Source organism: Diachasmimorpha longicaudata, chromosome 11 (assembly GCF_034640455.1).
Source record: "Diachasmimorpha longicaudata isolate KC_UGA_2023 chromosome 11, iyDiaLong2, whole genome shotgun sequence".
Taxonomy (NCBI): domain Eukaryota; kingdom Metazoa; phylum Arthropoda; class Insecta; order Hymenoptera; family Braconidae; genus Diachasmimorpha; species Diachasmimorpha longicaudata.
In genome coordinates this window covers 3,437,030-3,461,613 of record NC_087235.1, presented here as the reverse complement: position 1 = coordinate 3,461,613, position 24,584 = coordinate 3,437,030, and the positions used below count along the sequence as shown (strand labels likewise).

The window sequence follows — 24,584 nt, the reverse complement described above, 5'->3', positions numbered from 1 at the left end:
CTCAAGTGGCCTAATGTCCAGCTGGAGAACGGTCGGGGCAGGTCATTATGGCTCAAGTTTTACTCTATACCGATCACTCAATACGGTTTCGTATGCTTCCTGTCTATTGTAAATGAGTTCATGCGAATTCTTAAGGATGTGGAAATTTTCATACACTTGGCTGCGCACACTTCAGACGGAGAAAAAAAATTCTACAATAACAAGATGTTGCGTTTGAATAAAAAAATATGATTTGGATAAGACAACCCGGCGTGTGGTGGTGAATAGAAAATTATCATAATGTAAATTCACATAATTGTCAAAAATTAAACAGATTAATATCTGACTCATTATCTATCCTCGAAAAATTGATTCGGAAAATTTAAGTGAAGGTATTCTCCTTTTTCTTTGGATTAACCCCCTGATTTTAGGTAATTAATGCCTGTCAAATATTTAATCACTCCAGAAATCCCTGATTCTAGGGAAAATCTAGCAAAATTCCCAGCAATATTCTTCCCCCCAATTTCACTATTTCATTTGAGGATTTTTTTTAATTAATTTCTAGTGACAGAACCTATAACGTAGGTTATTTACACTGTCATTCTATTACATTATTTTTATGTGTACATTCACCTTTCCTATAATACATAATTTCCTAGATTTGTAATTCCCTATAATACATAATTTCCTAGATTTGTAATTCGCATTTTTTTCAAATCTGCAAATTTTTTTATCTCACAAAATTTCGTGCAGTTCGTTGTCCCCTATCTGAAGATTTCTAACAGGGCACTTTTGGATAATTGTCAACCCTTTAACCTCAACCCTTGTAGCCACAACCTCTCGTTGCACGTGCCAAAGATTCTCGTACTTCAGATATTGAATAAAGATGACTGAGAAACCGGAGAATACAGCGACTTACCTATTAGCAAAACAAGTCAAGCAACTCCCCGACGTCCACCGCGTCAAGGTCGTGATAGTAGGTGCTGGTAATGTGGGAATGGCAGCAGCGATATCGATATTATTCAAAGTAAGCCCATCATTCTATTCACAATTGCAATATCTATCATCATCTCATCTCATCCAATCTCACCATCTCCAATCCCCGTCGATAATCATGAGTGAGCCCGCTGGTCAGCCCCTGAAGTAATTTAATACAATTCCCTTCCACACTGACCCAAATAACTCGATCAAGTAGCATCGCAGTAGGACCATTGGAAGGGCCGTGGAAGTGGCCCTCGATATGATGACACACGAGTCAGGCTGCCATCGCAATTAGTAATCCGAGCTCTAACGAGCCCCTTCTCACCCTTAATCTTCCTCCCCGCGCCCTTCTGGGCATTCGCACATCCCCTTTGTGTATGTACACCCTTTACCCCCCCCCTCCCGGCCACCCCTGTCCTTCCACACTAGAATAACCGAAGAAAAATCGCGGATAGTAGTCATGATCCGAGTGTCGATTTACTCAGATAGAGACTGAGTTGTTTGTTGATGCGAAAATCAGAGGAGGGTGGAAAAAAAAGGAGTCAAGCTACCGCATGGCTGAGGACGACGGGGGAAGGGGGGGACATATTAATGAACCAGGAGGGGAAATTGGATGCTGAAAGAAAAGACGAGTCTGAATTCTGTTTCCCTTTTGGACAGAGATGAGAGAACTCACTATCCGATCGTAAGGCGAGCATTTACAAGTCCTCCGAGCGCACCCGCAGGACTTTCTCTCGGGTAGTCCTTTTGTTTTTTTTTTTTTAGTGAAGAGTAAAACCAGAGCAGGGGTATGGACTTATCTGGACTTTGGGGAATGAAATTTAATTCTTGTCTCGGTGCAGAGGCTGGATTAGCAACAGTTCTTGTTTGTCATCTTTGTGATTTTTGGTAGAGTTGGATATAGTTTGTTTTTGAAGTAAAAGGGCTCTTCTGAGATGAAATTATTTTGTACAGATGAAGACTACTTTTTTATGTATATTATGTTACTGAAGATTTAGCAAAAATTAAGACGTGATGAATAATGAAGTTGAAGGTATGATAAAGTTTATTTCTTCAGCAAAATAATTTTTATAGAAATAACAAAGAAAATCGTAGAACAGTTGGGGAAATAATTTTATGAGGACTTTGCTCAGTAGGAGAATTGGCTCGTTATAATTTTCGCAGAACACATAAGTGATTCCTCATGTGTACAAGCTCGCGTTATATATAATCCACATGTGATCGTGGACGCGCGATTCCGGTGGAGTGGAACTGGGTGGGATAATTTTTAGGCCGACTTCCGTCCGGTTCATCATTAAGAGGGTGGTAACAAATGTCGTGTACAAATGAGACCAAACGGATGCAAGGTAACCAACACGATATAGTTACGCTAACGACCTGGATCGTTACTTCGGGGGTTCTTGTCTATAGAGTCCGTTTAATCGGACTTTCGTGACTATTTCACAAGGCAATGATGATTGCTAGTTATGCGTTATTAAATCATGCCGTATCCCTCGGAGGAATTCTCTAACTGTTTGAGACAAGTTATACGTTTAATGAACGATGATAATGAAATATATTCGGTCGTTCCCTTACACGGTGAGAAATATTCAGTTTTTTTTTTTTAAAGAAGTAAACTTTTCTTTTCTTGAGATCGCCCTTCCAAACATAATTTTCGTATTTTTTTTCCTGTGATTTTTATTGAATTTTCCGGGCGAATCAATTCGCATGAGACAAGAAAAAAATGAATATGAGAAGAAGGTTAAATTGTCCGTCACAAAATTCACGTGTAACAAGCGCAGAGAATCATAACCGATCTCGTCATGGTGAAAATGAAATTAAAATAAAAAAACTGAGGATATGAGTGAAAATGTCGTCTCACTGTCGAATGAAGAATTAAATTTGGTCCGTCGTGACCCAAAACAATGAGCAATTGCACCCCCCGTTGTCCCGCCATTCGTCTCAGTCTAACAGACCGCATCAACAGCATAATTGCCAAGTATGACAATTGTCCATCATCCTGTACAGCCCGAGGCAGAGCAAAATATGCCTGTCCTCCACCACCAAACCAACAGTTTGAATTTCGTTCGCCTCGTCCATTTTCGGCTCACGCCTCCAGTTACCGTCCTGCACCAGCAGTTTATCCATCGAGCTCCTTATCACTCGGTGACATAACATGCAAGCAACATTTCAAGTCATTTAATGTGCCATTAGCACTCCCAGGACCTAATTTACAACGGTACATGTCCACCAAGACTATTTGCCCCTCCCTCAGAGGTCGTCTGATGCTGTATGAGAGACACCCAGCCTCACAGTGTCCACCATTGTTACCCAACTGTCCCTTCAAGAAGATCCTATCTTTTTGTGAGTGTAAACAACCGAGATTTCCGAGGAACCCGTGTTTAACACCTCGAAGAAGCTGTGAAATCCCGGAGACAACATATGAACCGCCATTTTCGTCGCCCAGCCTCGAGCGAGAGTTTACCAGCAGATTTACAAGAATACCTCTCATCTGCTGCGATGATTAGGGAGATTGGTGATGTCAAGACGTGTTGGGTCAGACATTTTTAACGATTACCTGGGGCTGAGGTCTGTGGAGTAACGGCAATTCTCATGTGAATTTCAGTTACATTTATTGGGTTATCAGTGGGATATTTTGAGACTAGAGACCCTCTCTTCTTGACACGTACAGAGAGTAATTTTCAAGGGAAATTATTGAATCACTGAGGAAAATTTCACTGGTAACTTCAATTATAAGGTAATTGTCGCAGAATTTTGCAGATTAATGAGGAATTTATCGTTTGATTTACAAGGGTAATAGTGTCGTCGTTATTGTGATGTAATTTCTCCTGCAATGAACTAATTAAAGGGGTAATTTTTGTGTCTGTTCCGTCATCTCTCAGTGGAAACAATATTCGATATAAATTATGGGACCATTACACACTTTTTCAGTGAACTGTCAGAAAAAAGTTCAGAATGTTCAAGAAAAAGGATGAGATGTTCATAGGAAAAATTTAACTATTTCGTAATTTTTACTGAATATTGTTTTGACTGGCAGATTACGGAACGGTCACGTAATTTTTAAATAATTTTCTCTCCTTGTCCAACCATAATTACTCTTTCACATCCATCGAAACTCCTGTCAGTACGCAGTGAAAATTCGAAAGTCCAAAAGCCCCTGGTCTGTGACCCAAGGGGTTCACCTACTGCGCCAGACCGAGTCTCCGAGGAAGAGCTTATAAGTAGATTCGTCAGGATCCCTCCGAGTTAATATTGATTGGACTTATTACACGTGAATGCATGTTCCCTTATGAAAAAAGGGCGCTAAAACCTTGTCTCCGTGGTTATGAGCATAAAGATGAAAAAAATTCACCTCAAGCAGCAAAAAAGCCAGAACTCACATGCTTCATGCATATACGTACATATGTGGAGCTAAGATGCACGACGCGTTACAAGAACCGCTACCGAATCCTTGCATGCTCGCTTGAAATTCTGTAATGAATGGCCGACAGTTCGTGCCGTTGAAAACACACGTAACGATCGGCAGTGGGTACCATCGGTACCACAGCAGGAGTGCCACAGCAGGAGAAACTGAGGAGGATAGAAAATACGTTAAAAGTGGACCAGGAAAAATACGAATGGCAAGAGCATGGTCCAGAGGGGCACAGGACGTGTAATTACTCAGGAATGAATTATTGCATGGTGGAGCCAGGTTGTTTGATGTGGTATTGAAGCTACACTCACGCATTTATATGTATGCAGACTTTTTTCGCAATTTATTTGTCCATAAAAAAACGAAAAATCAACCTTTGACGAATCACCAATGTTTATACCTCATCTTTTTTTCCTTTGGTGAATATTTTCCAAATTTATTCGAAACGAAATCTGGGGATGACGATCTGCGTATCCATTTACAAATCTGATGATCGACCAAAATATCCTTCGATATCCAAATTGCTCTTTCTACTTAAAATGCAAAAATTAAAAAAAAACATCGGATTTGACATCATATTTTTTTTTCTCAATTTAATTCAAATTTTGGTGTCTCAAAAATTGTAATGAGGATAATTGTAATCACCTGACTCTTCACGTTATCAAATCTCCGGAAAACTGATTCGCCCACATATTCTTTTCCCAATGTTCCAGCGTCTGGCGTCTGAGTTAGTGTTGATAGATGCCAACGAGGAACTGGCGAGGGCAGAGGCTGAAGATATCAGTCACGCGGGTGCTTTCCTCGGCAATCCAAAGATCGTTGGTACCAAGGGTGAGTGAGAGGGAGGAAGAGGTCCCACATGGGATTCTCCGGGCAAGTTGAAAGGTCAAACTTGCGAGAGTTCCTGGCCGAGGAAGGTATCGTAGTAGAAAGATTAAGCCATAAGCAGTAATGTTAACCTGTCCAGATTACCTTGCGGCCAGCGATGCGGCTGTCTGCGTCATCACCGCAGGTGGCAGACAGCACGATCATCAACAATCCAGTGAAATACTTGGTAGTAATCTCGATATATTCAAGAGTGTTGTTCCAAACGTTTGCAAGTACGCTCCCAATAGTATTTTAATCATCGTGACGAGTCCAGGTGAATTTTTATTTAATATTTCATGAGAGTATACATCAAAGAGGCGGAGATAATGAGAGAGAATATTGAAAGGACTCTTTTGCAATATCATTTTTATGCTATTTCAGTGGATATCCTTTCATACGTGGCCTTGAGACTCTCCGGATTCCCGCCCCATCGTGTGATAGGCCTTGGTACATTTCTCGATAGCTGCAGATTTCAATACTTTATCGGTGAAAAATTGGGAATATCACCGAGCTGTGTTCAGGCTTTTGTCATAGGGGAAAGCAGTCCAGTGTCTGGTAACTAAAATTTTCTGGAGGCCCTGGGTAATGGAGTTAATCACGTTAATTATGCATAACTTGGCAGTGCCGGTGTGGTCTGCGGTCTCCGTGATGGGAATGCAGCTAAAGGACATAAACCGGGAGATCGGTGGAAGAATGGACCCGGAGGGATGGAGCGAAGTCCATAGTAAAGTTGTTGCTTGTAATCAGGAGATGATGACGAAGAAGTGTAACAAATGGGCAGCGGGAGTTTGTGTCGCTGAGATTGTTGACGCGGTTGTCAGGAATACATGTGTTTCCATGACAGTATCTACGTACATCATGGTACTTGATGAAGTTGTGGGATGAATTCGTGAATTAATGTGGTTTTTTTTCATTTAGGGATGTAAACATGGACTGGAGAAGGATATCTTCATGTCCCTTCCTTGTATAATCGGCAGAAATGGAGTTCAATCTTATATTCGTCATTGCTACACTCAAGAGGAACAAGAATTGACTACTAAATCCTGCAGATCTATTTATGAAACTCAAAAATCGATTCTGGGAAGATTGGAATAGGGACTTTTCTCCTTCCAAAATTAAATTGTGATTTGGTATGAAATATTCTCAAGAAATTTGCTGATGGAGAATGAAAAAAAATCAAACATTTCGGTATTTCACAGTTTTTCGTTTTGTTATCAGAATTTATTGACTGTAATGTTGATTGATAATAACCTGCGATCGAGTGACACAAAAATTGCATGGGAATAATGAAAGTAGCATGCGCAAGCACATGTGCTTACTGCAAAACCCGACGACGTCTCTTAATGAATCTTCCAATTAATTATGGAATGTGACAAAAATAAATTCACCCCCGGTATACCAGACACTCACAAGTTTCACGACATAGGCGTCGCATTTTCATCCAGAGTGATTCATTATATCACCAAGTAACGAATGTGCCCGTGGGCTGGCGACGGTCTTCATCTTACCAGTCGTTTAAAAGGGGGCGAATAAAAGCCCAGGGTAAGACAAGAAGAAGCCCACGAGATTGGCTCGAAGGAGGGCAACAGGAGCATAAAAGGTGTGGAGTCAAAGAGAGAACGTTTGCGACAGCGGCGAAATATTTGGGGTCCTTACCACACATACATACATGTATATGCAATCCTCGAAGACTTCCAAGAGAGGACCGGGCCCATTTTTCTGTATTATCTCGATGACGCGTCTCTGGGACCATAATTTATGAAAAAAAACAACTGCACCGATCGCACTCAGTAATGACATAATTCCCCTGGGCGCTCGAGCTGATTTTTTTCCTCTTTTTTTTATTGAATATTATTTTTTTTTCATTATATATGTCCGACGTATTCATCCAATGGCCCGTAAATTTTGCATCAAAGTTTTGAGTGTTGAAATGGAATAAGTCGTGAGTGGATGGAGGGAAAAATTCACTAGAAATTTTCTAACAGCTACTTTATGGCTCGGTAAAATTAGTCGGCTGGTGAGTAAAAATTATCCACTTGTTCGAGAATAATTACTTAACAATTGGACAATTTTCCTCAAAAGGGGGGATAAACGGGTAAATTTCCCCCGAATTCCCGCACCGTGTGGAATGCCATCGTGAAACACTGGGTGCAATGCTAATTACACTTTTTATTTCATCCACAAATTCGGTTAATGCCCTCCTGAAAGTCCCGGGGGATTTAAATAATGAAAAATCGATAGCCAGAGAGCGAGAGGAAAGAGAAGATGGGGGAACTCGTAAAAGTGAGTATATACAGCACAGTTGCACTCTGGGCTTTCTTTATCTCATTCGTTTGCTCACCTAAGGACTCTCTGCGACCTTGATTGAGTTACGATTTAATTAGGCCGCACACAGGTGATTAAGATATCTGGGGCCCCACGTTATTTTGTTTACCCTCGTTATTTTTTATGCCTTTTTTTTTTTCCTCTCTACGTTATGCTCGTTTTTAACTTGAATTTCCTCGGGTGTTTGGGGGGGAAGATGGGAAGGGATAGGATGGAAGGAGTGTGGGCGAAAGGGGTGTTAGTGACGAGTCAGTGAATTTAAGTAGATGTGAAATCTGCAAGCTGCGGGCTACCCACATATTTCAGAAGTCTTTTTATTCCTTCCTTCGAAATTCTTTTTTTCTTTTCATTTGCGTTTTTGCGTCTATTATCATCTCATGTCCGTTGCCCGGATCGTATAATCGTGGAGGAATATGGAGACGCTGGGAATGAAATGCTTGGATGAAAATAACACAAGACATTTCGGGAGGGGACGTTAATCCTTTAAACTGGGATTTTATTTGGCTGCGGAAGCCTTGAGCCTACGCCGTAGACTATCGCATTCGGATTTTTTGTCTATTGGAACTATGGAATTATGTAAGAAGATAGGTCAGAGAATATAGCCAGGGCAAGGGAAGACGGAATAAGATGTTCACGAGTTGATGTTGTTCTCGTGTCCCGGTTCTAGAATTCGTTAAACTTGTCGAGTCGACATATTTGTCTTCGATTGGGCCTCAAGAGCTCCAACGAGAGGACTATGAGGTGTTTGTGAGATCTGGGTATCAAAAAATATATTTGTTTTTGAGCCTCAAGAAGACCTGGAAATAGTAGTTATTTCCCTTTTATCATTGATGAGGTAATTGAAGCGAGGTAATTGATTAGCACTCGGGGAGCCCTCGTAGGCCTTAAACTTTATTATCCGGATAGTCCTCAATTTAGCCTCATCAATCGCGACAGGAAAGAATGCGCCAAAATGGATCGACGTGGCAAGATGAAACAATGAAAAGTGACTATTTGATATAGTTCAAGCGGAAACAAAAATATTTTTTTTTTGTTCATTTATTTTCTGGTTTATTTATTCTGTTTTGCCATTTACAATATCATTTTATCATAATTTGTGTTTATTGTAGACGTGAATCCCATTCCACAATTCAAAAATTTGGAGACCAAAATGTTTAGAAGGTCATGAAACATGACTTTGAGACTTGAACGAATACTAAACGAGAGTATGTTATTAAGGCCTACTGAGGCACATAAAAGTAGACTCCGGTGTTTCTCCCTCTACTATGAAAGGAACCACCCAATCAGAAATTGAAAATTTCACCATTGTCAACCGTCAACAAATAAATTGTCAAACTCCTCCATTCGAAGAGAATATATTCGCAAAATGAGACGTGAATTTCAGACTCACGTCACTCAGCCGCTCACGATGACTGGATTTTTTTCCTCTTCAAAATCTCGACCCGAAGGCAGAATGAAATTCACCGCCGGTGTCATTCTCCTCTTGACCCTCTCCCACTGCTGTCACCACTCTCATTTGGCCAGTGAGCCCCGTGTGAATGCGACCGCAAACCAGTCTCCTTTTTTTTTTTTTTACAAACGCATTGTTACGAAACATTCAAGTGTGAATGTACGATGTTTGTTTTGAGTTGTACGCAGGTAAAACGCTTTTGTCTCTGATCGACAACAGAACGAGTTTGCACCACCGGCGATGAAATAAAGTATTATAATACTTTATTTATGGCTGAATGAATATTCCCAGTGAAGTACTTCATTCTGATTCCTGACGACGAGAGTGAATTATTCAGAAGGGGATAATGCTGCATTGTGTCGGACAGTCTATGATATGCAAGTGGCTGTCAGACTTAATATCTTATCTCAAAATCTCAGGAATATTATCTCCCCAGATTAATGAAGAGGGAGGGAGAGAAAAAAAAAATGACAGAACAAGTGTAGAAATTCCCCGGCGCTGATGAAGACATTAGCGGCTTTTCTTGCCTTATTTGAAGATCCCGGAGAAGCCTCTCATCGTCGCGGCTAATCGACTCGACGATAAGAAGGTTGAATTCCCGTTTGCAACTTCTTCCTGTCCCGGGGAAAGAACTGCCCGGAGGTGGAAGAAAGAGGTTTTCAAATTGCCAATAAAAATATAAGTAAATGAGTGAATGAGGAAATAAATAAAAAGGAGAACTGGCGAGAGGAAAAACAGCCATTTTGGGTGGGGAAGGGGTGAAAAGGGGGGATGGGTTGTCGGTTAACTTTAACCAGTCGCATTGCTAATGCCCCCGAGTGATACAGTTTATGCAAAATTATCCGAGGAACAGCAGGAGACCCGTTTTGACAATTAAGATTCTCCCTGTTACCCACACCCTGGATTTGTACGTGTGTGGAACGGTTGGGCAGTGACCGTTTTAGTGGAATATATGGGGGAGATAGAGATGGAAGAAGTGACGAATCGTGCGTATTACTTCCTCATTCTTGCACAGCGGGTGTTCTTCGCTATTGTTCTAGTGGTTTTTTTCGAGAAAAATGGTCAATTGGCTTCTTTTCTGATTTTTTTATCTGCTGGTACCCCAGCGTAAATCATGAAAACTCTCTATAATGCCACACGGAGAGGGAGATTTTGAAAGAATTCTAGCGCTGGCAGGGAATAGAGACGTAAGTGATGTCCGGGAAAAAATTCAGTAGTGAAGTAGTAAAGCGAGGTAAGTTAAGTTCTCTTCAGGACTGTTGTGGTAAATATCTCAGAATGTAGAAACAATGGAAGATTTTTCATGAGAACTTTTTTGTGGAACTTATTCTCCCCTATAAAAAAGGTCATCATGAAAATTCCGCTATTTCCCGTCATTTTCGAGATATCGATTAGAAATCGAAGGTTGAGATTAGTTCATCTCGTTCTACGACTCCATTATAGAATTTCAGGTACTGGGAATTTTTTGGAAATTAAGTCGATAGTAACATCATCAAATAACTAAATGAATTACTTCTTCAGGATTGCGCAGAAAAAAAAATCTTAAATTATCTTAATTATTAACAATCTTTGATTATTATTATTAAAAAAATCATCAAATAACTAAATGAATGACTTCGTCAGGATTGCGCAGAAAAAAAAAATCTTTACTCAACTTTATCACGCTTCACCTTGAAATAAAAACCATGAAAATTAAAATGGAAATTTTGTTTTTCTCGTCCACAAGAGGTTGACCGAAATTAAGAATAAAATACGAAAAGAACCGAGACACGTTTGCGATGGTGCGTGACGTGACGCGCGCCCGTGGTTGCACGGTAAATTACAGGAGGACTCTGTACGTTGAAGAATCCGGTCGCAAAGGGGGTATTTCCAACTAAACTTTCTACAAGCTGAGGCGAGACGCCGCGTTCAACCCCCTATCGGTAGGTCGCATCTCCATGACAAATACTGGCAGGACCTCGCGCGGACTTCAGATAATAATCTCAGCTTCACCGCCACCAACCAGGTAACCAGATAAATGGTGACCAAGTATAATGCCCTCTTTCACTATAATGTCTCCCCGAATGGGCCCCTCTTCCAAACGCTCTTTTATATACTGTACACGTGTTGTATATAAGGTACGGAGAGAAAAGTGGATGACAACACTTGGGAATATTTATGGCGTTCTACTTCTCAGCCACTGGAACTATCTCAGGTGACAATGTCATACGCGGACATCCGCGAGAAAAGAGACCACTTGGTCGATTCCAGTTTCCAAGACATCTGAACGTCCACATACCATAATTTCGACAGCATTAATTTGGATAAAAATTTGATCAAAAAAAAATCCAGGTAGTGAAACACGAAACAAAGTCACTGACACTAAATTATATTTATGTTATTTCTTCCCGCGATAAAATCGCAACTTTGATGGATATCCACCAAAAACCGAATGAATCCAAAATTTACGAGTTATTTTTCGTGGATAATTTTATGTGAATATTCTCGTGAATTCATCAAGAGATCTTTATCGTAAAAAACCTTCAGGCAACAAAATAGACATCTTCATAAATTTGTGACCCCTAATTTCGTAGGCGTGTGCTCTCATCATGTTCCAGTGAACTCCTAAGACCGTTCAGTTGAATAAAAAAATCCAATTACATATATATACGATATTATTCATTCAAAAGGGAGTAAAATACACCGCTCCATTTATTAATTTTTTAATGAGTCATCGCCATCGTATAACTCTAACCACAACCGGTCTCGATATTGCGAGGTGTCTTGGAATTCGATGTAATCTCGAAACATCTTTCCTCCTCGTGTTGAAGCGCAACCTCATGATTTCCCTGACACACTAACGATTTTTTTCCCTGATTACTATAATTGTTCCCTATATACCGATTAATTTCTTCCACTTCATTCACTGGTTTCGCTGCTGCTGTCACTGAATTTGGGCTGCCTTATTTTGTAATGAAGACCTTCCGGTTTGGGAATACCCACCAGCAAATATTTTCCTCTGGGCGTCTTTATGATTGTCTTGGCAGCAATTCCCGTCTTGAGTATCTCAATGACAGCTTTTTTCGCTTCTTCAGCGCTGTAGCGTGTGTGTTTCATCACGTAACGCACGATCTCCCTGAACCTGGCCCCATCATCAGGATGGAAATCTTTGACAGGAGGAGACGGGCCAGTTCCCGACATTGCACAATATTCTACGAGTAAATAAAAAATAACGAGTCCCATACATGATAAACTGAAGGACATATTTATGTACACATACCGTACCTCCTATATATTAATCCATAATTGAGACAAAGTGACAGCTGCTGTGCTACAGTCACCCTACAACTCTGGGAATTGCCCTGCGGAATCGAACTGCGCAAGAAAAAATAAATAAAATTGTCAGATGAAATTTTAAAAAACAATGATGGAGACAGGGGTTAGGATGCTTGTACAAATGAAAGACGCCGACGAGTGGGACGTGCGTTCGTCTTCGCATCCATCCGAAGCCCCCGTCACGGTGGGAAGAAGTATCGACGGTGTAAATACTACCCGAGACATATAGAAGAGCGATGCCGAGTAGACGATAATTAGTGAGCCATCGGGAGCGCCAATGTCGGCTGTCGTTTAAATTATGGCGCTAGTCGCTCGGGAGAATCGCAAGGATCTCCCCATCACGTGTGTCACTCTCTTTGCATGCTAAAATCATTTGAAAACCGGCGAATTTTTGTCTAGGATCAAGTCAGTGATATTTTTTGTGATTGAAAGGGGATTATTTACACTGAGAAAAAATTATTTTTCCTAAATATCCATTTACTTGAGAAAAGTATTTATTTTTCCGATTCTTCACTTCTGAAGTCGAGTAATTCTCTGACAATTCTGATTAGGTTTGAATTGCGTTGCTTCTATTGTTCTAGAACATGATCATGTTAATTATAATATTGAGTGAACTCCTGCAATAATTATGAACATTAAATAATTAAATCATTATGATAATGAAATAATTATCAATTGAGTTCTATCAAGGTCAGGTAGAATATGGTTATTCTTTAGAGTAATATGATTATCATAATTTAAACGTAAGTCTGAGAATAATTAGACCGAAGAAATTTTGAAAAAATAAAAACGTCTCTGAAGTCAATGAATATTTGGTAAAAATAATTTTCTTTCTCCGCGCAGGGATTATTGGACCACTTCATGAACCACTATCACCTAATTGTCACAATTTCCTTCAATACCTCTCCCTCTCATCCTCCCGGAAGATCTTCAAATGCAACCCTTAATATTCCTCAACTAAATTATTGCCCCGTAGTTCGGAGAATTTGTTTGAAATCTCTGAAAGTTCAATCACGCGAAGAGTCCTCAAAAACCACGACAAAACCGTCCCTCCGAGGCACGAGAAAATGAAAAGTTTTTTCATCCCCGGTTCAATTTCTTCATTTGGTGATGTAATTGAAGAAGAGACTTTAAAAGAACGAAGCAAATAATTTTTTTCTTCAATTTACTAGAAGGAAGGATAGGAGAGTACGGACGGACAGGTGATTTCTCGATAGCGCTGTCTTAATTGAAGGGCAGTCGGTGAGCTTCGGTAACGTATAATTATCACCGGTACAACAAGGCCGAGAATGTAGCGGCTCGAGCGAGAATAAAGACATTATTCCACTCGTTTTCTTATGACTTCCCTGCTAATCCCTTTTTTTCTCTCCTCTCTCCCACTCCCATCGCATCCACCTCCAGGAGTCTCGATTCTTGTCTCCCTTCCATCGGCCATTGCCGGATGTCAGCCATCTTTCCATATTTTTTTCACTGGTTCCCTTTGTAATGTCTTACATCCTTAGATATTTATTGAGAGTGCTTGATATGTGTGGACAAAAATTAATCATCTGTCTAGCTGTTGTCAGTCTATCTCAGTATGTTATAGTTTTTCTCCAAATAGTACCGAAATGTTTAGAATAGTTTTAATAAATAAAACCAGAGAAGAAACAGAAAGTTATTAATGAACAAGGGCCTTTTGCCAAATGGGTCTAGAGTGTGAAATCTTTGGTGACTAAGAGTCAGTTGATCTGTCTGAAGACATCATACGATAAAGATATACCTTCTGCGTGCGATAATAAATAATTAAAGTTAATAATTAAATCGTTTTTATATTATTGAGACGATCCCTATCCATAATCCAATAATATTCATCTTCATTATTTATCAAACCATCGTCAACTCATTTACTCGGGTCACTTCATTCTTTTGATTCCCCACATTAAATTTTCCTCTCAATCAGCTAATAACATAGAGTAATTAGCCCATTTGATTACTCTCCCCCTCTCTCATATCTCCATTTTTTTTTTGTTTGGGGCGGGAAGATTTTCTCACCGTCCAGCCAACTACGTTCGCCGAAGAGTTAGCGATCACTCAAGGGTTCAGGGGTTGAATAGAGTTTCGCGGAATTCACGCGCAAACAGTATTTACGTGAAGAAGATACTGGGAAAATTAATGATAAAAAGGGCGGCGCTTCATTAATTACTGAGAAATGGAATTTGAAAAAAATCCATGAAAAAAGGAGGAGAAAAGCAGAGGCCGTCACGCGACGCAGCCAAAAGGAGAATCTTGGCGGCTCAAATGAACTCGTCAGCGAGGGACTAATAGTGCCGACGCCCTGCGAATTAAGTGATCCGTGTACGTATGCGTTTTACACGTAAGTTAGGGAACCGTTGAATATTTTGACGACTCATTCTTTTATGACAAGCGGCACGAACAAAAGATTCATTAGCGTGACACCGGGATAATTTATAATTGTTTCAGTGACTTCTAAGGATCAAATCGTACTCACAGACGGATAGAAATATTTAATAATTAATTTAATATCGAGTGAAGGACTTGAGATGTGAAGTCGGTTAGATTTGCGTGAAATTTCATGGAATTTCTAAAAGTAATTAGTCTTTGAAAAACTACGATATCGTCACTTACACGGGAGAAAAATTCCTTGAAAATTAGGCGCTTGTTCTGTAATCTTGCGAATCGACATTTCCACCCATCACTAGACCTCAATACTCTCGTTTAGTCTTCGTTCAGACCTTAGGGTCGATTTAGAACTTAAATACGAGGATTCAATGATTCCTTAACCGGTTAGAATCTCGATTTTAGCCTCCGTGTAGTCCTGAAAAATATTTTACCACTTTCATGACCTCCTAAACATTTTGGGCTCCTCATATTTCGTTGTTTCATCCTGCCCCGTCCAAGAATTTTTCACTCGGTGTATATTTTCCAAAAAATTGAAGTGACTGCGAATTATTTTAACAAAAATTGAGAGTTTAAGAAGTGGATTTAAATGGTGAATTTTCCAAGGGCCCACACGAAGAGTAAACAGTTCGATTATGTAAAAGGAGTTGCGCACCTCTTCACTTATACGCTGAACAGCGATCACCGTGTAGATTGCTCGCAGTGGTTAAGAGTCGTAGAACACCAGGTTATACACACAGATGTACAGATGGTGGAGAGATCTCGCTGGGTGTCATGTCGTTTGGTGGTGAAACCGTATAAATATGTGTTCAGAAATCCTAGTCCATCAGCGACGGTCAAGTGATGAAAAAGCTGTTCACAAATCACTGAAATAATAAATTATTCATGAAAAGCGAAATTAAGATGATCAAGATAAGGATGACATATCTGAGCAGGAATTCCGATATTCCATACTAATTGTTGACGACAAAAATCTTCAATACAGTGAACTTGTACGTTCTCCCTCTCAGATAACTTTATAGGGCTATCCACGTTAATACGCATTAAAGGCCTCACTCGCTCCGTTCAAACGTGATTTGCGGGCACAACATAAAAGTACGAAGATACCATGCAGGTGTATGGAAAAGTACTATAATTTACTCTTTGAGAAACAGTATACAATACACAGTACATTTGACGACTGTCATATAACTCGACATTTTTAAAATCTGCCACGAAAAACTTTCCACTCTTCCGGAGCAATTTTTTTTCCAACGCCCCTAATTACACTACATTAAAACGACCACTAATTAAAGAACGATTACACTGATTAAAAATTTTTCTCGCACTTCCATTATCAAACAACACATTTCGAATTTCCCTGAAATCGTACCCAGTGGCATTTGAATTTTATCACGTCCTGAATTAGCAATTGAAATAACCCATTCTTATGTCAATGTAATGGAGAACTCTTGTTCTGCAATTTGAATATGAATTTAAAAAATCCTCTTTTTCCACCGTCAAATCCGCTCATAAATAAATCCTCACTGAGATTTTCTCTCATTTCAATGCGATCAAGAATGCGAAGGAATTTTCAGTCAGTACCACTCCAAAAAGCCAAACCTCCCAACCCCCTCCTCCTCCACCTCCTCACCAAATCCGCCGAAATAATTGCATCTGTGCTGTGATATGATGGAAGGAAAAATTCCCAGTATACGAGAAACCAAATGGCAAAAGGAGATCCGCGAATGCGAATACACGGTAAAGGTGGATATAAGAACGCGAGAAATAAGTCTTTGCGAAGCCACAACGCCCGGCAGGGGTGCGGGGTGGGTTGGGGTACGAGGGGATGAGGGGGGAAGGGGGAGGTAGGGGGGAGGTTATGGTTGCCGACGTGCGAGAAGCGGAGGTAGCGCGTGAAAGCAGAACCGCACAAGAAAATACGAATAGCGAGGGAGGGCCACCCTGCACAGCAGATTACCATAAACACTCCTTCGCGCCAAGGCTCTACCGCGTCGTGCAGCTCTTCCACACTAACACCATCATACTTCCAACTTTCTTATGTAGAAAACCGCAAGCAGAAGCCGCTTATGTATACACATGTAAATCTCCATCTTTTAGATCTTATTCCGTCTTATTCACTATTGAACGAAACACAAACGGAGAGGGAAAAGTGTACATTAGGATATGCGGTAGCGCACCTAGACAAGTACATATCGCCGGGGTTTACCGCACGCCTACGCGGAGAGGATGTAAAATTTTTAAATTACTATGTAAACATTGTAAGTAAGGGCCGGGGAAGGGGGGGGAAGGGAAAAATCGTCGTTTTAGTTCGATTACAATTGTCTGAGGATTGCGATGATGGAATGGTTTTTTTCTGGGAGAGAGAAAGACTGGGAAAATTACTGTGGCGGGGAGGAGAATTGAGGTGCAATGGGATAGAATACTCGAATGTGTTTTACTCACACATAAAAATTCCTATTAATACCGTAAATTTTGGAATAAATTTGGTGATTAAAGATGTGGCTCCGTAAAATTGACTGAACATCACTATAAAAATTGAAGGTTTATCATTTTAATTTGAGGATAAATGAAAAATTGATTGTTATCTTTTAAAAATTCATATCTAGATCAGTTTGTGTTATTGCACCCTCCTTCATTTATTACTGTATACTGAGAGAAATTTTTTTGAAAAATTACTGAAGATTCCACACTTTTTATGGAACGTTGTAGACTTTTTTCTAAAAGTTCATTCCAAAACTGCGTAATTGTTCCGTAATTTTTACCGAATATTGTTTGGACTCGTAGATTACCTAACAATCATATAATTTTTCTCTGTGTGTTACACACTAATTTTTTCCATAACTCATTATGATTGGTTAATGATCAGCGCCTCATATATCCGATTATTTCCAACGTTGGACTTTGTCATGAGAAATGCTACATCACTTTTTGAAATTTTACTACGCGCCATAGTAATTTATCTCAGGTCTGCAGTTCGTCCTGAAATTATCATTCAGCACAGAAGTTTTTACCGGAACCTCACTATAAAAATTATCAGATTTTTCTCTCCCTGTGACGGAGGGAGGGTTTCCTTCCTGAACGACAAGGATATTCTTCAGGAAGGTAACTCTACCTGCCTTCGCCCATTGGCAAAACTTGTGATAATGCTGGAACACTTTGGAATGGATCAGGAAATCGATTCACGGCAAATTTATGGATACTCTCCATCTCGAGATGAATATATAAGCAAGGAAAATCCTACACCAGGAGCTAACCCGAAGGGATTGCTGCCCATCGAAATGGATGAATAAAGGCTCAAGAGTGATTGAAACATTTTACGTTTTCTCATGTGATAATTCGATTGTTTCATAACGTGCGCGGGACTCGATGGGAGTGGAAGTAATTCGATACGTTTTGTTGGCTCATAGGTGCCCCGAGAAGCAAGAGAACAGAGGCGGAGAGAGGAAGTAGTAGTGCGAATAGCTGAGGCACAAGTGTTTAGAGGGATTGGAAAAATCGGGGGCCGAGAGGCATTGAAGTGCAGCACCAAAGCAGTCGCCATTATTTTCGCGGTATCTCAGCGAATCTTATGGTCTTGCTACGTGGTATGTGCACATGGAAATACCTATCTACTTGTGTGACAGCCACGGGTGCTCCCGATTATGCAATTCTCCCCTTTCTAATTCAAGTCAATTGTTTTAGATTTACAATCTCACATGCAGAAACCAAGAAACGAACCTCACACTTGACGCTGACGCCTTAGTCTCCTTCCCGTGCTCGCAATTATACACCGGAAATGGTCAGGAAGTCGATAACTTCCCCGAGTCGATATACTCGAAATGAGTTCCAACGAGAGGTCAAAAAATATTTTTGTTTTTGAGCCGCAAAAAGACCTGGAATAGTAGTTTTTTTATCGTTCAAGAGCCCTCGCAGGTCTTAAACCTCATTATGTGAATAGTTATTAATTTAATGTCACTAATTACGCCTATTGCAGGAAAGAATGTGCCAAAATGGACCGATGGGACAAGATGAAACAATGGAAAGCGACTATTTGATACAGTTCAAGCGGAAACAAAAATATTTTTTTTTGTTCATTTATCGTCTGGTTTATTTATTCTGTTTTGCCATTTACAATATCATTTTATTATCATTTACGTTTATTGTAGATGTGAGTCTCACATCACGATCCGAAAACTTGGAGACCAAAATGTTTAGGAGGTCATGAAACTGGCAGAATATTTTTCACAAGTTCGGAGGCTAAAATCGAGATTTCAACCAGTTAGAAACTCATTGAATCCTCGTATTCCAGTTCTAAATCGACTCTGAGGTCTGAATGACGACTAATCGAGAGTATTGAAGCTAGTGAAGGACAGAAATATCAACTCGGGTTATCAATTATGCGGTCGATATGACTTCACTGCACACCTCGTGTTCGGATAACTTCCTCCAAATCAGGTTTCCGTTATTGCATCCTCAATTAACTTCGGGTGATTACAAGAAATCCAAGAGTCACGCTCACTCGGCCATATGATCCTCTCCGCGATGCCCCATTCACTTCTTCAGATTTATTTATTTACTCTCCGCGATTCACTCGACTCACTATTTGTTATCTTTCGGGATTCATTGGCCTCCTATCCTCCATTTCAGTTTGTTTAGTCTCCATGCAGTGTCATCCGGAAATGAATTATCGTAATTGTATTACCTGAGTGATGAAATATTTGCTGTCCTGATTAATTGGAAATGTCGTTGTTTATGAATGAAGGGTAAATACCATCGGCATTCAACGGTGCATTTCCTTGGACTTGAAAAATGTACTAATGTTCAAGGAAGAAATTCTTTTCCCAATCTAAGAATCCATTGGAATTCAACGAAACGTGATTTCCATCCACAATTCCAAGAATTCCAACACGAAAATTGACGATAATTTTACGTTTATTTTTACTAAAAATAATGACAAGGGATAACCGACGTTTCGCGGTTCTACACCACGTTATTACAACAATTTTTAACCCCTTCTTTTCACCCTGAAATATTGTTTATGATGTAATTACACGAACATATGCCTGATAATTAATTAATGTACATTAGTGATAATTTGACGGGGGACAATAATATACAGGTGATAAGCGTGTAATTGAGTGGAAGATGAAATGCCACCCTACACCGTTGATTTGTAGGCGAACATTAAACTTGTACAGCAGAAACTCCATGAATGTGCAAGAATGAAATAAATAAATAAAGGGGGAGGGGGAATGGGTGAAGCAGTAGACTGGTTGCATATGTGCGAGGAAAAGTCACGCGTATGGTTAACCAATGCGCTCATAACGTCACGTAAAATATATCTTCAACGCACTTACACAGATTATCCTAAGCACCGCAGACATCCTATCGCGTTCCATGCGCATCTTGTATGTACCTCTTTTCCCTTACACATACACACACCAGCATTCTTCGTTCAACAGACTTTTTCTTCATTCTCTTTTTAACCTATCCGCATCGTGGGCAATTTTTGTTCCCAAGTTCATCGAGCTCAAAGTACTCCGGCAGCTTTCACTTGTAGATTCTCCATGAAATTTTTCATATAAATATTTGCCCAGATTATTCATATCTTTTCGCATTTTGTTTGACATTGCGCATTCAATTAGGAAATATAATTATTGCGGCACTTGTAAGTTCAGCTCTCGTTTTTTTTTTAAAACGAGAGTGTGAAGTGTAAATAATAAATATTCTTTTCTCCATGGATTCTGATTCCGTAATTAGTGACACTAATTTACAATTTCCACTTTCGCATCGACCGGAAATATCCGAAAAATCATTTTTGTTTCTGAGTGTGGAAGCCCTTTACTCACTCATTCATATATTTCCGTTACTGACTCTGATTTCCCTGTCACTTTGATAAATTAAATTAAATTTATTGCCGTTCCCTTTTCCTCTTCCCGTTCTTGTTAAATTCGTTTCATACTTTTTTATTCAAATCCTATCGTGATTCAGGATCTCGTACAACGGGAAATACCAAAATGTCTAAGCCGAGGACAAATGGACACCACCAGACTTGCCCTGGGATTCTACACAGTTACGGCTTCGTAACTACAGCTTTCCATCGTAATCGGCCACAATCGATCTCGTTTTAATCCCTCCCCCCCTCTTCCTCCTCCCCCCTAGTCGTACCCTCATTCATCCTTTTTTCTTCGCACCCACACCGACATTTCCACCGACGCGAATAATGAAATCAGACTAGCGAGTGTGTATCCCATTCATTACCATTACGATTGAAAAAAAAAACTAGCAAAATTGGCGCAAAAAAAAAGGGCGCAGTGCCTGAATAAATATTGATCCAAAACACTTGGCGATGTGTTATTAAAATTGAATTACTCGATCCGATCGATAACGAAACAATTAAATGAAAAATTAATTTAGGAGGCCATATACACACGGGAGGAGGCCAGGCCCACTGGATAATCGAATCTCCCTTCTCATTTTTTTTTTCTTTTCATTCTTCATCCTTCGGCCATTGAGGTGGCCGTAACTCACCAGCGGAAAACCGCCAGTCGACGATCGCATCGCGGGCCGAGTAGAAGGAGAGGCTGAAGGAGAAACAAACAAAATACAAAAATTCAGAAAAAAAAAAAAATCACGAAGACCGAGGGTTTGGGGGCCTCCAGTAGCGACCGAGTCCTTGGATAAAAGGTCCACCCACATTGACTACACAACACAATGAATATATTCGCATGATACTGCCCAATCAGCGCAGATTTATATCGCTTTTCCATCTACTACTCGCAAATTTCACTAAAAAAATTCCTTCCCAAATAATTAGAAACTGAAAAAAATTTTTTTTTGGCGAAAACGTCCTCCGTAATCAGTTACCTCTGCAAACATGACATGTACCCCATATTTACCCCCGTCTTCCTGCACGAGGCAACCTCACCTCCTGATAATCTCAACGACAATAACAAATTTCGTTAAGCCGAATAATCCCCCTCTCCACGTCCCCCCCCCCCAAAAACATCACAAAGCAACTGTCGATCATTCACCCCCATTGGCATCATATTAAGATTTCCAATCAAACCCCAATCATCTCCTGCATGCGATTCGCAATTCATCCATCAGCTTGCTCAGCTTGCGGTCCCCAGAAAAATCCCCCAGCACCCCCCTTCCCCCTTATTTCAACACCACACTCGAAATACATAATATCCCGCACTGAGGGAGTAAGAAAAAAGGCGCGTAATGCCGAGCATCTGCACTTTTCACCCCCTCTCCCCCCCTACAATCATAATACAAAATCATCCTCCATGTTTACTTCAATTATCTCGTAATCAGATTAATCACCAGCACTCCGGTGACTGCGTAAAATCAATAATGCGGGATTAGGGGCGATAAGGTGAGTCGTAAATACAAAGCCCCGCGGCACCATCATCCATGATCTTCATCTTAATCTTCGTCGCCTCTTATGTGCATTTGGTATATGAAAATTGCCCAGTGGTGTATATGGTTTCCCTCTGACCTCATCCACCTCCCTCCGTCATTTCCAATCCAACAATTGTTGTCTCTGTCGCACTCGTACGTTACGCGTGCGTACGAAGTTCGTATTTGGCGGCTCTTTGGGGTAGAGTGGCCACGGGCTGGTAAGCGTGCACACCACTGCCGCAGCCAGAGCACTCGGCGAGACGAGTCAGTGAGCCTCAGACCGAGCCGGTGTACACATCGATCGTCTGCGGATCTCCCGACTCTTTCATCGTCTACCCGTCCCTTGACATTTTCCAAATTGTTTTCAGTCACTCAAAATGTTTAACAAAACGACTGAACAGCAGTCGGATCACTAGCAGTTGTCAGTACCGTAGAAAAAGTGAATCCTGATGGGATTGAAATTAATTGCAGTCACAATGGCGGAGTAGGATTTGGATTGTTTTTCCGGTGAATATGAACGACCGGGTAAAAGTGAATAACGATTGAGAGATTTTTAACCGGCTGATACTCAATATGCACGTGGTGGGGTGAGGAGTGAGGTGATTCATCCGTTCATTCATTAAAATTTCATCACAACGGTGATTTCGACGATAGACAGACGATGTTGTTCGCCGGTCACTGTCAGCGACGCCGGCGTCGCCTGGAGTTCCATCAACCACCCACTTTCACCCTCAGTGATAAAGCTAAATATGAAGTCTGATAAATTATCCCACAAACTCATTGACGTGGTAATTATTGTGAAGTGATTACCATTCAAGTGTTTACAACTTGTGATAGTGTTTTATTTTCATTTTTGGAGAGGATTAAATCAGTGATTCGCGTGTGCAACCTATCGTTTTTTTTGGTTGTGAGTTATCTACTGACGTCGGCTTAACGTGTGTTTTAAGGAGCTATTTATTTCACCAGGAAAATTGCAGAATGGATGACTTGAGTGTGAGTAAACTCTCTATTTACATCTCCCCCTTGTTTTTCTGCAATTTGTCCCTGGCGGCTTCCGAGAATTGCGATGAAAACAAAAGCAGTCGTAAGAGCAAAGGAGCGACTCAGGCAACAGCGAGGGCTTTACATTTTCTAGTGCATGAAAATTGAGAGGTTTTAAATTTATTCAGCTCGTTATTATCGGCCAGTCTTACCTCAGACACCCCCTTCCCTCCCTCCCCCTCTTCGCCACTGAGTACATTGGCGCGACGTTGCGGACAATGAGAGCGAGATTGCTCATTGTTGGTGATAATAACGCGTTGCAGCATAAATCTTCGTTTAACTCTTATTCAAGGAATATCCGTGATTCAAGTCCAATACTCAGTCTATTCTCCTCTTTTCCCTCTTTCACTTGAAGTCACCTCATAGTGGATGATGTGCATGCATGTGGGTTACCTTTGGGTACCTCAGAAGGGGTAAAATGCACCACTGGCCACGCGGTCTTCGTCACGGATAACGCGCGGTCTTCATTAAACCTAACCTCCTTGCGTGTTCCGCGGCCATTAAGCCGCCCGGGACCGGCCTACAACTAATTTGTACTGTAAATGAGATCCTGGGACCCTCATCCCCCCTCTCCCCCTCGCCCTTTACCTTTCATTTCCATCCGCCCCACCACCCAACGAAACCCAATCACTTTGGGAGGACGATGGTGACGTAGGGATTGCCCTGAAATTTTGTAGTAAAGGGGTGCCCCATTTTTTTTTATTAAATATTATCAGAAGATTGCGGTGATGTTTGTGGTGTTTGAACGTAGGTTGGGACTGGTGATGGAATTACGATTATGTTGTCATAGACGGAGGGAAAATTGTTGGGGAATTATGTGCCTCTAGCGTAATTTGTCAGTTATGTGGAGGGAAAAGTCGGAAAAATTATTGTCGTGGGCACTTGAATCGAGGTGCAACATGTTAAAATACTGGAAGGTATTTTACTGATAGGTAGACATTCTTATCAATACTGTCGATTTTGTAATTAATGATGTGTGGCTTCGTAAAATTTACTAAACAGCGCTAGAAAAGTTGAAGGTCTAATATTTTAAATTTCTGGGTAAATGAATAATTTATAGAAATTATTTTAAATTTCTATGTGGGTCAGTTTATTTTTTAGAGGGTCGTTGTTTATTATTGGCTACTTTATCAACCTCCGTGTTTGCGGGTAATTTCACTCGGAGTTTGCGGGTAATATCGCCAAGGGTTTCTGGAGGGCTCCTAGATTCTGCGGCTAGAGGGCCGCCGAGCGACAGTTCCCTTGTTTGAGTAGTCGGTGGCCTTTGGAGTATCAGCAAGTTTCGAATAATTTATGATTATTACCGTAAAGTCGACGTTAAAATTCAGTTAAAGAGTGGGAAAGGATGAAAACAGGAAGCAGGATAACTGTTGGCCTGCATCGCTCACGTGAGACATCAAAACCAAGTGGTTGACGTCGTCCTGAACC

At 40.6% G+C, this 24,584-nt stretch overlaps 3 protein-coding genes across 10 annotated transcripts in view; 2 read left to right on the top strand and 1 right to left on the bottom strand.

Annotated features, from left to right (window-relative positions):
- Positions 1–38: 38 nt before the first annotated feature.
- On the top strand, positions 39–6,642 carry LOC135167205 (L-lactate dehydrogenase A chain-like). Of its 3 annotated transcripts, none has more exons than XM_064130153.1 (7): positions 39–371; positions 810–1,006; positions 5,086–5,203; positions 5,340–5,513; positions 5,621–5,794; positions 5,862–6,100; positions 6,158–6,642. In XM_064130153.1, exons 2-7 carry the CDS (start codon positions 866–868, stop codon positions 6,332–6,334), a joined length of 1,023 nt encoding a protein of 340 aa, XP_063986223.1. In that variant the 5' UTR covers positions 39–371; positions 810–865; the 3' UTR covers positions 6,335–6,642. The 3 variants fall into 3 exon arrangements, with proteins under 3 accessions (XP_063986223.1, XP_063986221.1, XP_063986222.1); XM_064130151.1 differs by having other exon boundaries at positions 39–410; XM_064130152.1 differs by lacking the exon at positions 39–371 and having other exon boundaries at positions 736–1,006.
- Positions 6,643–11,503: 4,861 nt separating this feature from the next.
- On the bottom strand, positions 11,504–12,779 carry LOC135167227 (uncharacterized). Of its 2 annotated transcripts, none has more exons than XM_064130202.1 (2): positions 12,274–12,779; positions 11,504–12,205 (listed from the first exon to the last, which is right to left on the bottom strand). In XM_064130202.1, the coding sequence occupies exon 2, from the start codon at positions 12,192–12,194 to the stop codon at positions 11,913–11,915; it is 282 nt and encodes a 93-aa protein (XP_063986272.1). In that variant the 5' UTR covers positions 12,195–12,205; positions 12,274–12,779; the 3' UTR covers positions 11,504–11,912. The 2 variants fall into 2 exon arrangements, with proteins under 2 accessions (XP_063986272.1, XP_063986271.1); XM_064130201.1 differs by having other exon boundaries at positions 12,279–12,777.
- A 9,598-nt stretch (positions 12,780–22,377) lies between these two features.
- LOC135167694 (TSC22 domain family protein 1-like) overlaps positions 22,378–24,584 on the top strand; it is a 39,314-nt gene continuing 37,107 nt past the window's right edge. For all 5 annotated transcript variants that reach the window (XM_064131154.1, XM_064131153.1, XM_064131156.1 and 2 more), the window contains exon 1: positions 22,378–23,108. In XM_064131154.1, the coding sequence (XP_063987224.1) occupies positions 23,094–23,108 (15 nt within the window). In that variant the 5' untranslated portion in view covers positions 22,378–23,093. The remainder of the gene's footprint in view (positions 23,109–24,584) is intronic.

Excerpts from the sequence above, each read along its gene's own strand:
- LOC135167205 (XM_064130153.1), top strand. The coding sequence starts at position 866 with ATGACTGAGAAACCGGAGAATACAGCGACTTACCTATTAGCAAAACAA. Across the intron at positions 1,007-5,085 it reads CGATATCGATATTATTCAAA|CGTCTGGCGTCTGAGTTAGT; the intron begins GTAAGCCCATCA and ends CCAATGTTCCAG. Across the intron at positions 5,795-5,861 it reads GGAAAGCAGTCCAGTGTCTG|TGCCGGTGTGGTCTGCGGTC; the intron begins GTAACTAAAATT and ends ATAACTTGGCAG.
- LOC135167227 (XM_064130202.1), bottom strand. The coding sequence starts at position 12,194 with ATGTCGGGAACTGGCCCGTCTCCTCCTGTCAAAGATTTCCATCCTGAT.